Source organism: Nelusetta ayraudi, unplaced genomic scaffold (genome assembly GCF_046127955.1).
Source record: "Nelusetta ayraudi isolate G7.1 ecotype Tasmania unplaced genomic scaffold, CSIRO-AGI_Nayr_v1 ptg000004l, whole genome shotgun sequence".
Classification (NCBI taxonomy): domain Eukaryota; kingdom Metazoa; phylum Chordata; class Actinopteri; order Tetraodontiformes; family Monacanthidae; genus Nelusetta; species Nelusetta ayraudi.
Window position 1 is genome coordinate 12,860,693 of NW_027466054.1, and position 14,464 is coordinate 12,875,156.

The 14,464-nt window shown below is 43.7% G+C and overlaps 1 protein-coding gene across 1 annotated transcript; it reads right to left on the bottom strand.

Moving 5' to 3' along the window:
• Positions 1-5,739: 5,739 nt before the first annotated feature.
• On the bottom strand, positions 5,740-13,197 carry LOC142894750 (polycomb complex protein BMI-1-B-like). Its single transcript, XM_076035621.1, has 9 exons — positions 12,991-13,197; positions 12,177-12,304; positions 11,158-11,254; positions 11,011-11,066; positions 10,761-10,890; positions 10,469-10,532; positions 10,258-10,356; positions 8,191-8,271; positions 5,740-6,968 (listed from the first exon to the last, which is right to left on the bottom strand). The coding sequence occupies exons 2-9, from the start codon at positions 12,292-12,294 to the stop codon at positions 6,552-6,554; spliced, it is 1,062 nt and encodes a 353-aa protein (XP_075891736.1). The 5' UTR covers positions 12,295-12,304; positions 12,991-13,197; the 3' UTR covers positions 5,740-6,551.
• Positions 13,198-14,464: the final 1,267 nt, after the last annotated feature.

Consider the following 14,464-nt stretch of genomic DNA (forward strand, 5'->3'; position numbering starts at 1 on the left):
CGGTGGTTTACTGTTGCTCGTACACGGGTGGGGGCGGAGCCACGTGTCTTAATTATGATCGATTGTTTTTCGCGCACGAGCCCTCGCTTCCTCATCATCCAATCGCACGCGACTCTTGGCACGGAGGCCATGTTCGTAGTTCCGTCACCGTGAGCTTCCGTCCAAAAACACTTTCCAGGCTCCCGACTGCGACCAGCAACAGCAGGGAATCCCCTCCCGCCTCCCGCCGGGTTAGTTTCTACGAGGAGAATTTACGACTTCCACCGCCTTTGACGCAACATGACGGCAGGAAGCCTGCTGGTGGCGGTCCGCAGCAGCTGTCTGCAGACCTTCAGACGACCTCAGCTCTTGCTGGCCGTCTTCCCCTACAAGGTGAGTCCCTCGCGGGTTGCCCAGGAGTCTCTCTGGGTTCCGCTCACCGTCTCTCGCTACTGTACATCGGCCGCGGCGCTCCTGGGCTTTGCGTTATCCTGCATTCCCTGGAAAGCGAGTTCCACTGTGGTTTCTTTGTAGTTTTGCTGAGTGTGTGTGTGTGTGTCTCTCTCTCTATCTCATTCTTTTCTTTTTTTTTATTACAACCTTTTACTGTACAAACCAAAGGCGACACACCCTTTACCGTTTACCTTTAGCCCGCTCGTCTTTTCAAATGAAAACTCACGACGTGTTTACACGACCAGTAGACGGAGGCACGTTGGAGGCGTTGTTTTTGAACGTTTTCTAAACACATTTGTATGCGTTTTGTGTATTTCTGAAACTGTGCTTCCCCCCCTCAAAGTTGAGTGATAAGCCTCATAAAAATGTGGATGAAAAGTAAAAAACGGATGATGTATTTTGCATCCAATTTTAAGGTGTAGTAATGATTAATGATTATAAGGGGATATCATGATTTCAATAAATAAGTAAAGGGAAGCTGTTTACAAAGATAGTGTTTCAGGGTTTCTCATGCATTTTCAATTGGGCCCTGCCTGCACTGGTCCCCAAGTCCAGATAATGGTTGTCAAATTCTCCCCCTGGATACTAGAGACCCAAAGTAAGGTTCTCAAAGGTATTTAGGTAGTTTTGTTGACATTGTTTGATCTTTCTGACCATGTTCCTGTTCAAGGTCCAGTGTGTAATTTTTTTTAAGGAAGTCCGTCTGACAGCGTGTTTAAATAATGGTGAAGCAAGATGTCAGCTAATTTGCTAGATGTGCATTGTCATATATATATATATATATATGAGAAGCGTTCGAAGGGTAGGAAAACCAAATTACTTTTATTTTACTGCGAGTATACCATTTTATTGGCAGTATGTTAAGCTTTTAGTAATATAAGACAAATTTTACACACCGGACCTTTCAATAAATAGTAGCTGAATGTTATGAAATTGTGATGAAATGATGATTGACAGCTGAGTCATTGGGCAGGTAGGTAGTGGTATGGACAGGGAGTCACTATCAAGCCTCCACTGTCTCCGAACAGCGGGCTCTGATTGTGAATGACAGGCTGATAAGTTTGACTGATTTTAGCCGTTCTTGATAATGGCACGCTTCCTTGGTGTCTCATGTGGATGTTGCTTGTCACGTGTCATCACCACCAGGTTCAGCACTGTTTGGAGTCCACAGGTCGCGTGGCAGCGGGCCGACTGCCCTACAGAGTGAAGGTGACGGCGGCAAAACGTTACGCCTGGTGCGCCTGCGGACACAGCAAGAAACAGGTGAGTCTCTGCAGCGAGCTGAACGCCTACAGTCACTCACAGCTTACCCGCAGCTGTTTGCAGTGGTCTGAGAGCTCCTCTCATCGCTCATCCTCCCTGTTGGTGAGCACTGAGATTTTCTCTTCTCAGAGCAAAGAAAAAAATAAAGAGAGAATTAAGGATTTAGACCAGGGGTGGGCAAACCTTTTGACTGGTGGGTCACAATGGGTTGTAAAATGTGACAGAGGGGCCAGAGCAGGAGCGGATGGATGGAGTGTTTTGGTGACCCACCTCATAGGAGAAAAAATACATCATGGGATATGTAGAAAACATGCTTTAATGTCAATTGAAAATGAACAAAAGCGTTCCAACAAAATATCTGTCTTTGAAGCCCCTCAATATTTAGCTGTGTACTGAAATGATTCTTAAAACACTGAAAAAATGGATGGAATACAGCTATTTTATGACTTACTTACTATTAATGTCATTTCTTCAAGTTTGGCGGTCCAGATTAAAAAGGTTTTGGCCCCAGGGCTGTAATTTGCCCATGCCTGATTCAGATGTTTTCTATAACTAAAATACTATCATTAGAATAAAATATGCTGAGGCATGCAGAGAGCTGGATGCACTGATGTCAGGAATAGGACTAAGGTCAAAACATGACAGTTTTATAGTTGCAACTAAGAAAAAGTTAACCACAAGAGATAAGCTGGGAAATCCAGTGTAGTTTCAGCGTGTCCAGTCTTGGTACTTGGCATTTCGTATTGCAGTATAACAGCTGAGGTCTAACAATAAACTCTGTTCCTTAAACTTGTCTCATTGTGCAGTGAGCCAGTTCGATTGCGAGAGTCAAACATGTCCAAATGTTTTTATTTTCGCTGTTAGTTTTGTTGTGTGCTACCTTCCTAGATGTAGCTTTTCAGGTGATTCCGATTGATAATATTCCAGTCTTTGTCTTCACGCCCTTGGCCCTTGTCTTTCTCAGCCCTACTGTGACGGCGCTCACAAGACCAAAGCTCCGAGCATCGCTCCCCTGCGCTTTAGCCCGGAGAAGGACAAGACAGTCATGCTCTGTGCCTGTAAAGAAACCAAAAACGCTCCATATTGTGACGGCTCACACTTCAAGGTCATCTTCAGAGATGTGGTGAAGTCGGTGAAAGGTGTCTTTAAATGATCGAGTTTCAGAAGACTTGCATGTGGGACCAGAAAGCTAATACAAATACCTCTGAATTGTCACTTTTATCATTTATGTGCAAACCTCAGTACAGTTTTTAACTAAAGTGTGCTATATCAAGTGCCTTGGTTGTAATAGTATCTTACAACAGTTTGTCAAGTTCATTGACTGAAATAAAACATTGTTTTTTAGCTTGTTTTTCACATTGCTGTCCTGACTTTCTTGTTAAAGACATTTTGATTGTTACTCAAGAATTTCTTGATTAAAAATAAAAGCCATACGAAATGTCAATTTCTATGAAGTTTCTACCCCTGTGATTTATTATCTGTTTTTTTTTTTACTTCTTCTTCTTTTTTCTTTTTTCTTTTTTTACAATTATTCTACAGATTGTGTTTACCTTTAGTCCAGTGTCGGCTCCTAATTGGCCAGGCTCATGCATGTGACAGGAAGTGGTGCAGTGGTATGGTTTATGAAATATTGCACGTCTTTTATTTTATCTCCCTCTCTTTTATTTTAATTTATAGCTAGCTGTTGTTGTAGCTCTGACCTTCATCGGGACTCCAGGTGAATGACGCTGAGTCGAACTGTGACCAGTTAGCGCCGGTTAGCCATCAGCTAGCCGAGGTAGCCCGAAACTTCCTCAGTCACCGTAAACATGACCGCGTTAGTGGGTAAAGTGGAGCATAGCTGGGTCCGTCAGGCGCTCCGAAAGCGGCTGACGACACTTCTGACAGCTTCTCAGGTAATTCAAGCTCCTCGTATTGGCATGCGACGTAAAAAAAAAAAAAAAAAAACAACAACCAGTTTTTCGAAAATGTGGTCGGGTCGTGCAACAGCGAGGGAGAGAAATCCCCACGTAACCTTATTGCAATTTTCCCATTATCTAAGACCTCTGACGGAGTATGTAAGACTGTAATGTCACAAAAGGAAAATTCTATCATAAACAAAATAAGAATACAGTCATCAAGGTCAAATGTATCCCACTTGATCCAGTGTATCCCTGTGATTACTAAATCACAGAAGATGTGAACTGTGATTTAGTAATCGCGTTTAGTTTCACATCTTTAGTTTACCAACAAAACTATTATTGAGACTATGCTGCTGATGCCTGAGTACCTTTTCAAAATATGTATCCTTGCCGAATCTGTCCAGCTTGTATAATTTTGCTAAAATTGAAATACTAGATTAGTCCTTCTGAAATGTATTTGATTTAGAAGGTTTGCCCATCAGGACATTCTATGAAACCTCTACTTTAAGTTTGTGTTTGAGAGATCAATTAAAAACAGCTGCTTTTAATCAGAGCCTGATTAAAATTGGCAGGGTTCAGTTCACTCATGCTAATTCTGGGCGCATTCTATTGAGAGTATGAAGATTTGGGTAATTAGCAGCACTTCCATTATGTTTTAAAAGTAAGCCAATGTCAAGCCCAATTGAAGAGTCGGCTGTTTATACTCCTAAATTGAAGTTAGCTTTTGCAGTTTTGTTTTTTTCTTTTGCATAGATTTTTACAAATTTCACAAAAACAGACAGAATGTTAACCAGTGAACACATTCACTGGCAAATAAAGCAGAATTAATCAACACGTTTCCAACTATGGTTATGTTTAAGTTCATTTGTGTTACACTTGGTCTCAATAACGTTTCTAAACGGATGCTTCGCTTCTCTCCTCTGAGGTCCGTTTCTCATCAGTGCCTCCAGAGCCAGTCATCCCCTCCAAGAAGCCTTTCAAAGCGGAGCTGCAGGCTGGAAAGCGCTACTCTTGGTGCACCTGTGGACACAGCAAGAAACAGGTTAGACATCTTTTAGCCTCACCCTGCTGCATTGATCCTCCGTGATCCACACAATGTTTAAATATCTGGTACACCGTCGTCTTTCAGCCCTTCTGCGACGGAGCTCACAAGTTTAAAGCCCAAGGTCTTTCCCCGCTCCGCTTCGTCCCGGACAAAGACGCCACAGTTTGGTTATGTGGCTGCAAGCACACACACAACCCTCCCTACTGTGACGGCACACACAAACAGGCCTTCATCGTGTCTGCTCCTCTACACCAGCCCAGCGACTCTTGAAAAGAAAGCTCGGTGCACTTTGAATTGAAGACTGGAGGTTTTGTAATTGATGAAAAGTTGAAGCACTTTCATGGGTGATTGAGAAGAGTGTCAACTTATGTAGTCTAAATTTAAAATTTATCTGGCATTTTGTGCAGTTTGTTAATCCACACAAACGTCCATGTGAATAATTTTACAATGCAATATGCAATATTTTGGGGGATCTACTGTTATGTAGAAAGTAAGTAGTTGGATAAGAACATTTAAAAAAAATTGATGTACAAATAGTCATATTCACATAAAGATACGCACTTTTTTATTATTTTTCAACTTGGACGTTCACTTGTAATTTATATAGTTTTTCTGATTAGGGTTCATGAGTAGAAGTGGCAAAATACACTGTGAAAATAAAGTTGATGATCAAGAAAACAAGCATTACAATGTCTAGTCTTTCAACTAATATTGTTTCACTGCGGTGTTTTAAAGTGAAAGAAAAATTTTGAAGATATGTTTTTCCACCTACACTTTAAATCAAGAACTAGAAAAAATATACTAAAGTAAAGGAATCTGACATTTATGAACAAGTTGCATCGCAGTTTTCTCAACCCATTTGTTTTCCCAACTGGAGTTCAACTTTTCCAGACCTAATCCTTCCTGATGTCACCTGACTAGCTGAAGCTGCATCTTAACATGTAGATGTACTGCCAGATGCCAGCATTTGCACTGGAAACTTATGGCTTTTTGCCCTTTGCGTTGGCTTCATTTTCACAACCTGAAACAAAGAGGAGACCATAAGCAGCTAGTAAGTAACCATTTTATTGACCTAAAACATGCACATATGGCTGTTTGTTTGTTTTTCATTAAAAAAGCTGTATCATTGTTTCGTGGAAAAGTACAGAAGGAATGTTGAAATGGAACAAGACTCAAACATTCAAATCCCAGTTCAGTTCTTTTGCCCGCTGCGAGAGGACGAAGCCTGGTGTGCTGACAAATGTCTGTCGGCGAGCGCGGCAACAGCTCGGTGTTCTGGAAATAGAAGCGTTTCCCCCGTGGTGGGAAAACATTGACCGGCATGGATAGTGTATTTCTGACCTTAACAAAGTGCATAAACAGTTCAGATGTCATGTACCTGTGTGACCTGATAAGAGGCTGCTTATACTGGACACATACAGCAGTTAATGACTAATGGCATGAATGAGCTTTTTTTTTTTGTTGGTTTGATTTTTACATCCAACTCCTGCAGAACTTGTGTCTTCAAATCTGACGGAGCCAAAACAAAACGCCGCTGGAAACTATTGAAATGAAACTGACCCACTGCATATACATTACAAAACGATTACAATATCTTGTATAAAAGATAAGTTTATACATATGTATGCACACATGCTCACATTTGATACATACTGTACAGTTTGTATGTGTGCACTGCTCTAAGTCTAACACACATAAACACACGCACACACACACACCACACACTCGCGACATGAGTGTCTATTTGGCTGCGCCTGTTTTTTTTCCGGCTGGGGCTTGATGACAGTTCCGTGTCCTGTCTGTCCACAGGGGGGCAGGCTTGAGCTCTTTTTGTTTGGGGCCGTCCTGGAGAAACTAGGAGAGGGCGCAACTCCAACATTGTCCTCCCCCACCGCCGTCCCGTGCACAGGTTAGGTCGTTGGCGGGAGGCCGCTTTTGTCGCCCCCCCTGGCCTCGTCCTTGGGGCCGCCGGAACTCGTGCCGTTGACTGTCACTTTCCGGGCGTTGGCGCCCGGCTTGGACGCCACGCCGGTGTGTCGCTGAGTGTTGCTGGGCACGGCGGTACCGTTTGAGCTTTGGGTGGCGGCGGGGTGGTCCTGGGACGACGGCGGGCTGGTCTGCGAGGGGGCTCGGGAGGGCTGGGCGGTGGCGGTGGCGGTGGCAGTGGCGGCGGCGGCGGCGGGACTGTGGACTTTGTCGCTCTGGGAGTCGCTCTCCGACGTCGGGCTGGTGTTGACGCCGTCCGAGTGGCCCTGGGGGGCCGACTGGGACGGCCTCCGGCGCTTCCGAGTGGGCTTGACCAGGTACTGCAGGGGGATGGGACCGGTCTGCCCAAGTGAACACACACATACACATATCATGAGAATGTTGAAAACTGGAGCTCAGGGTTCAGTTATCAATATTTTTGCATATGTACAGATTGGAAGTTCAGTTTCTCCAGAAGACCATTCTATAAATCATTTCACTGTCTGAGCAAGACCTTCTTCCTGTTGGATGGAGCTTTGTCATATAGAGGAACATTTCTCAACTGGTGGGTTGCAGCCCAAAAGTGGGACGGAGAGTTGCTTTCCTTTTATTTTAAAATATTTTTTTTTTAAATATTCAATAAAATAAATAATATATATAGTAAAATGTTGGACATTAATAATTTATTTACTCGTCATAAAAGAAAGTGGGCATGTGTTTTTATTTTTGTGTCATTTAATTTGAGTGCAGCAGACTAAGTTTGGGTTGCAACTTCAGTATAAGGAAAACAAATGTGAGTCCTGTGACTCCACCAGTAAAGAACCACTGATTTAGAGGCATCAGTTACATCCATCAAGACAAACTGTTGCATCTGAAGATACATAAACTCTGCCAGAGGAAGTAAACATCACCCAAGATTTTTCTTCTTTTTTTTTAGATCCTCCTACCAACCCACACCTACACTGTAAGTACCACCATTCTTCCAGCACTCTGATTTGTTCCTCCACCCCTCTTGTGGCTTGGTCTAGTTTGGTCTTGTATTGAGGCCAGGGGAGAGACTGGTTCAAGTGCTTCTAAGCACTCAGGATTTCAAACTACAGTGGGACGGCTTCCTCAATGGGGCTCATCTGGAGGAGATTATTCATCATCTTCAGTGGGGATGATCAGATGTTCCGCCAATGAGCCACAGAAGCCCGGTTTCCGATATTTCTGAAATTGGTCGCCATGTTGTCTCAGGGTTAATTAGACTGCATACGTCAAGTCCTGTGATGGGTACATGTGCAAAGTGTTTGCATTGCACTTTAGTGACGCATTTGCGCTATTAGCATTTGATGGGCTTTTCCAGTGTTGCGCTATTTAGGTTTTAGGTCTTTTTGTAAGGGCAATGAAAACCAAGCAAGAGAAAGCAATGTGAAAATACTTGTGTGTAATTTATAGGCATAATCCCACATCTGAGTTTTTTGTTACCTTCCTACAATTTGCATTCTAGGGTGGTCACTTAGGTGCAGAGACACATAATGCCACTGCATTTGCAGTACAGCTGATCAGCGGAAGTGTGAAAGTTGTTCTCAAGGTGTCACTCACTCGTCTCCATTCGTAGAAGTAGGCGATGTCCATTAGTGTGTAGTAATCCTTCAAGGGCTCATCTCCGTACAGCACCTCCACCTGTGGAACACACACCGTCAGCGCGTCACAGTTCACAACAGAAACAGCCGTCCGGTCTGACGCACGGCAACAGTAAGGTGCTGCCTCTCTGCTTGTGTGATTTAACCAAACCCCCAGAGTCCAATGTGGTGGTCCATTCATATCATATAGATAGATGGATACATAGATGGCCAGCTAAATAGAATAGATGGATATATAGATATACTAGTATGTATAATAGAACGAACGAATGATAGCTAGATAGATGTCTATCTATACATCTGTCTATATATCCATCTATCGTTCATTCATTCGTTCTTCCGACCACGATGTAGTTTGTCGTAATAGAGCTGCCGTATGTGACGTCGTCAGCCGGGGGTCTGGCGACTGCAGACGTCGTCATAGACGGCAGCTCTATTACGACAAACTACATCGCGGTTGAACGAACAAACGATAGATAGATGTCGTTCATTCGTTCTATTATATATAGATATATATGTATATATATCTAATATGATTACGTCTATCTGTCCATCTATCTATCCGACCGCAATGCAGTTTGTCCGAATAGAGTTGCCGTAAGACCCCGGACACAGTCTGTAGCCCCGGGCAGATTCTGTACCTACACCGGTATCCAGTTCTTAGAATACATCCATGGATTTAATGCGACTGGGCGATGCGCTGCAGGGACCTCCCACCAGGTCTGTTTTGAACTTGAGCTTAGAAAAATGAAAACTATGACATTTGGAAAAGCTTTCCCTCGCCATCACCGCAATATTAAACTCCATCTGAGGTCTGTCCTCCATTGCCGGGCCAGCTCGTGCTAGCTTACCCAAATTATATTCGCATAAAGGCCGAAAGACGCATCGTATAGACGGGTTTTGTTTTTCCGCACAAGAAAACGAGCTGCAGGCCCTCGTTCGTGTAAACAGACGTTCACTTTGCCAGCACTTGTCAACACTGAGTCCGGCTTTAACCGATTCAAGAAGTTCTGTTTGTTTACACTTTGCAATAACTCATAACAAATTCAAACCAAGCCAGGGTTTTTTGTCTACAAAACTGCTGCTGTCGTTCCCGTTTGTGAGAGACTCCAGTGAGAGTCAGACTTGACCTTTATGTTCGACGCTGCAACTGTGCCTGATGCTCAAGTCGTTCATTCCTTTCTTTCATCTTGCGAGTCACTTGGGGAAATGACATCTCAAGTGAAACACATTTCGGGTGTGTGTCGCCTTTACGTGCAGTTTTAACTTTTCTCAGAACTTGTTGGTCGCAGTCAGTTTGTGGTCTGATGTGTGAAAGTTGGAATAATCATTGCCGCCCCTCCACCACCACCACCACCACCACTACCACTATACCCCACCTCACTCGTTTGTACTCTTCCAAACACGGGGAGGTGCTGCAAAGCATCACACTTTATGAGGCAAAAGCTGAGCAGTTTTGTAGAAAACTTTAGACAAAGAGCTAAATGTGCAGTTTTTTTATTATTATTATTCTATTGTGGCTTGGAATAAAAAGTAAAGATCTGAGAATGGATATTATGGTTATGAACCTTTAAACAAATATTTGTTTTGTCTTGGACAGCACTACTGACATTGAGGAATGTTCAATGTTTGAATGACAACAAAATTGAGGTCTGGATCACTGGAGCTCCAATCCACCACCTGTTCCTCTCCTGCCGTGACTGATCACCAACATCTGTTCTCACCTTCACATTTTTAAAGGACCCGACTGATTTTTCATGCCGTCTGATGAGCTGCACAGTTTACTACAGAGCTTTTGGAAGTGGCGTTGGAGCTCCATCAGCACTCTGAGATTGTTACAAGTTACTTGTTAACTGCGGTGCATCTTGTGTTGTTAGAAAAAAGCCCATTAATCAACATCCTGTCCCACCTCCCCTATAGTCTACACGCACTTTTGATTGGTGATAACATGACATAATCCTGACAAGACAGACTCCAAACTTTACAGCATGCAGGGGGAACAAAAACAGGTGGGGGATCTTTTTACCCGATAGTTGTTGGGAATGTCCATTTTGCTTCGCAGGAACTTTGCTAAGTGCATGACGGACATGGCTGCTGGGCACTGCAGGAAACGTTTACCGTTGGACTGAGAGCAAAGAGGAGAGCAGAGGGAAGCAGAATCCATGTTTAAGAACATGAAAAAAAACAAAAAAAACAGCAACAGCATGTGAAGCAAGTCCACTTTAACTCGTACGCACCAGGTTGGCTGGAGGGCAGGTGTTCACCTTTTCTTCATCCATCTCGGAGAGCTTCTCGTTACTTCTGTGGGCAGACATGACATCAGGGACAAAAGCCGTTGGGTTCACAGGCCTTCACAGGTCTCATTTTGTTGCCAATAAATACCATGTTAGTGAGAACTAACCCATTGTGCAAGATCAGACAGTGATTTTGCACCTTTAGCTGCAACCACTTTACACTGGAAGCTAATCCGACGTGAACAATTGGCTCTGCAGTGCCACAAAAAGAAATAAAAGGAGACGATCGACTCACTTGTTCCTCTCGTAGAACTGTATGGACAGACTGATGATTTCATCCTCCGCTATGTTGAACGTCTCCACAACTTCTCCTGGTTCCAGCTCGCGGTTCTCTGCGTAGAAGTCCCGCCTCCGCTTCATCTCATCTGTCAAACAGAAATGCATTATGGAATGAGACGCTTTGGAAAAACCTGAAAATAAAAGTTTTGGAAATAATTGGTGGTGATGGTGGTGGTGAGGGTGGGGTGGTGGGGGGGGATGTTTACCTTTGAACAGCCCCGGGACTAGCTTATACACAATGTCTTGTAGAGTTTTGTCGGCTCTGTGGAAAGTTTTTAAACATCAGTGAGCACGGAGCTTATTACATTCAAGGTAGTTTAAGAAAACACCTGAGCTGGAGCGTCGTCACTGACCTGATACTGAGCTGTGGACATGTCTTATGAACCTGGACGTCACACCGAGGGCAAAACTTGTTGGTCTCCAAGAAGGCAACGATGCAGGTTTTACAAACTGCAGAGGCAAAGAGCAACTTCAGGTAGGGTCTGTTTGTCAGCGAACCAATTTTAAAAAAAATCTACATTTTATCATAGGTCATTTATGCATTAATGCTTTATAGCTGGTATCCACAGTGTTGTTTCAGAGTACTACAGCAATGCATCTTGATCAAAGCATCACACAGTGCTTTGGTAGAAGCAAACACAGGCCCATCAAACAGCACACAAGCATGCTTTCTGTCCATTCATGAGTGACAGTCTGTGGTGATATATGCATATGTAGTTCCACAGGCTGATCATGTTTAACAGCTGTATTCAGTTTCAGTTCAGTTCATTTATTTATTTCATGTCCCAAAGGGCAAATTGGGTTGCAGCTCATAGGACCCCACAAAGTAAGACATAAAAAAATACTCAATGACACAATCACACGTCATAAATACACATCACATAGATAATATAAATATAAATAGCATGATCTATATAAAATGAATATGATAAATATAAATAGCACTATACTATAAAAGACTAAAAATCTTAATTAAAACTTGAAACACTCCTTCATTTTGCCACAGTACTCAGCCCACATTTATTTGTGTCAGTTTAGGCCACCTAATGCATCACCATATTGGTCCACTAATGTCAGAAATGCAAAAACAAAACTCCCGGTACCCATCAGTGCTGCCTTGTAGCTGCACTCCTAATAGAGTGATTTCAAACATTTAATTAAAAACTACTTTCATTGGGGGACAAAAACCTTCAAATGTTATGAATCAAGTTGTTTACATGCATGGCAACATTATTGCTCACGGGAATAAACAACTCCACGTTTAATGCAAAGTCATATGTAGACGACCTGACATCATGCTTCCTCGCCAGAACACTAACGTGCACCGTGTGCTCTCACTCTCTCTGGGGGTGATCTGGTGTGGTGAACTTACAAGAGTGCAGGCACTCCACGATGGTGGTGGCGTCGATCAGGTAGCCGGCGCACAGTGGACATGTGAGGTGCGGACTGAGATCTGTGATTTTAATCCGGTTGGGCTGCATTTTATCCATGTGGGCAGATCTGCAGAGGAAGTACACCAACATTAACAAGGGCAGACAACGTGTGAGGTCTTATGAGATGTGGAGATGCATAATACTAGTGGAGGTAGCTGTGGTGATGGTCAATGGGGGGCTACAGTTCCATCGGGTACCATGTCTGCGGCTAGCAGAGCCGCAACAAAGAGGGCCGATGGCGGCTGGAACCGGAGGGTGGAGAAAATACACCAAGCCTCGAACAGCGGCAGCGGCGGCGGTGTGTGAACCGGAGCTAAGCGGTGAAACGTTGCCTTGAGTCGGTGGTCCAACAGCACGGCAGCAGCCGACCACTGAAGCGACCCTGTGTGGCCTCATCCTACACTAGCTCCGCTGCTGCTCGGCAAGCGGATCAACAAAAGAGCGCTCGCAATTTCTCCGGAGCTCCGGCCGACCGCTCGACTACAACCGGGGGAGGGGGAAACCACGCAAACGTCGCGGAGAAGGGGGCTTCGCGGAGCGGCGGGCCGATGTGGAGAAGAGGGAAGAGTGAGGGGGGAAAAGAAGCCCCACATTGGTACACAAAGCAGCCATCTTAAATCCACTGACAGGGGCTGTATTGAGGCGAACAAGAGAGGCTCAAAATGTGACACCGTGCACTCTGTGTGCGCTGCTTGGCCGCAGCGGCGGTGCGGGCTCCATTAAAGAGCGAATCGCCGTCGGCGTCGTTCTTACCTGATCAGACATCAACGTCGTCGCTTCGCTCTGAGCCACGGTGCAGCAGGGGGAATTAATTTGGGGGACTTGGAGCAGGGAATTTGCAGCAGCGCCAGAAAATGGCTTTTTTTTTTTTTTTTTTTTTTTTTTTTCCCCCTCAGCAGCACCGTCAGAGGACTGCCCATTTTGGATCACGTGATATTATTTTGTCGCCTCGTTCTCGGGGCATACGGGGGTATCCTCCTCCTCCTCCCCTTGCAAGGCCCCGTCTGCTCGCCCGCTTGTGTGTGTGTGTATTTTCCCCACCTTTTGAGTGTATGTAACCCGCCGTTAGGTGTTTAATTCGAACCTGGATTTATTAAGAGTGGAGAGGCTGGCAGGCAGAGAGTACGCGCACCGCCACGCCCTCTGTTTGCCCAACGCAGATTGATTATAATGAGTGGGTGTGTGCGCGCGGTGGACGGAGGCCCTGAAGGCCTCAACGTCCCTCCGGGGCCCGAGGCGAGTTGCAAGTTAGAGGAAAGTTGTTCGAGGCGTGATTATATTGTTGATGTTGTTTATTATTATTATTTATGATTCTTTAATTTCAAAAATAAAATAAAATAAAATTCAATGGGGGGAATACGTTTTCTGTCCATGAGTTTGGGAGGTGGCTCGTTTTTGGTTGTATATTTATGTGGGAAAGGTTATACTAGATATGTGTAAATTAAAAAAAAATAAAAATAAAAAAATCAACCTCAAATAAAATTGTGTCAGCTCGGATTAAAATGGTTATTTATTTATTTGTCGACTTTTGTTTTCAAGAATTTAAAAATGTTATCAGAAAAATAATTTGATGATGCTCAACATTTTTAATTAAATAAATTCAAAGGTTAAAACAAAACTACCCAAGAATTCGTTTTGAAACTTGGTGAGAGCTCCTTACTTTTACCTGCAGGACACATATATTAGCTTTTAATAAATACTGTGCTTAATTTTTAGAGATATAACATATGTTTTTATTATCATTAAAATAAAGCACAAAAGCTAATACAAGGTGTGATGTGTGACTTGAGCTAATAAAATAGCCCCGACTTTATATGTCGTTACCTGTAATTTCAGAAACAAACCAGGAAGGTTTCTTTAGTCCAAACTCCGATTATTATCGTAATAGTAGTAACGTGGGATCTCTTCCAGACCTTAAAGCTTGCTATCGCAATCACTCCTGTTAAGGACTCCAAGATAATTTCCGAATAAATGCCTCTGAATGCTGTGGTATCTGATAGACATCTGTTCCAGACACGGTAGAGTGAGCGCGAATCCACCCACGTTTGAAACTCGATGTTGCTAATTAGGAAAGTGCAACCAAGCATACACAGTATATAGACTTCGCATTGTTGTTGTTTTTTATTCACCCGATGATTTTAGGAAGCTCCTTTATTGTAAATGCTGCTAATTCCCCTTGATGTTTCAGGTTCAGTTTATGGAGAAGCGTAGCTCAGTGGGGGAAATC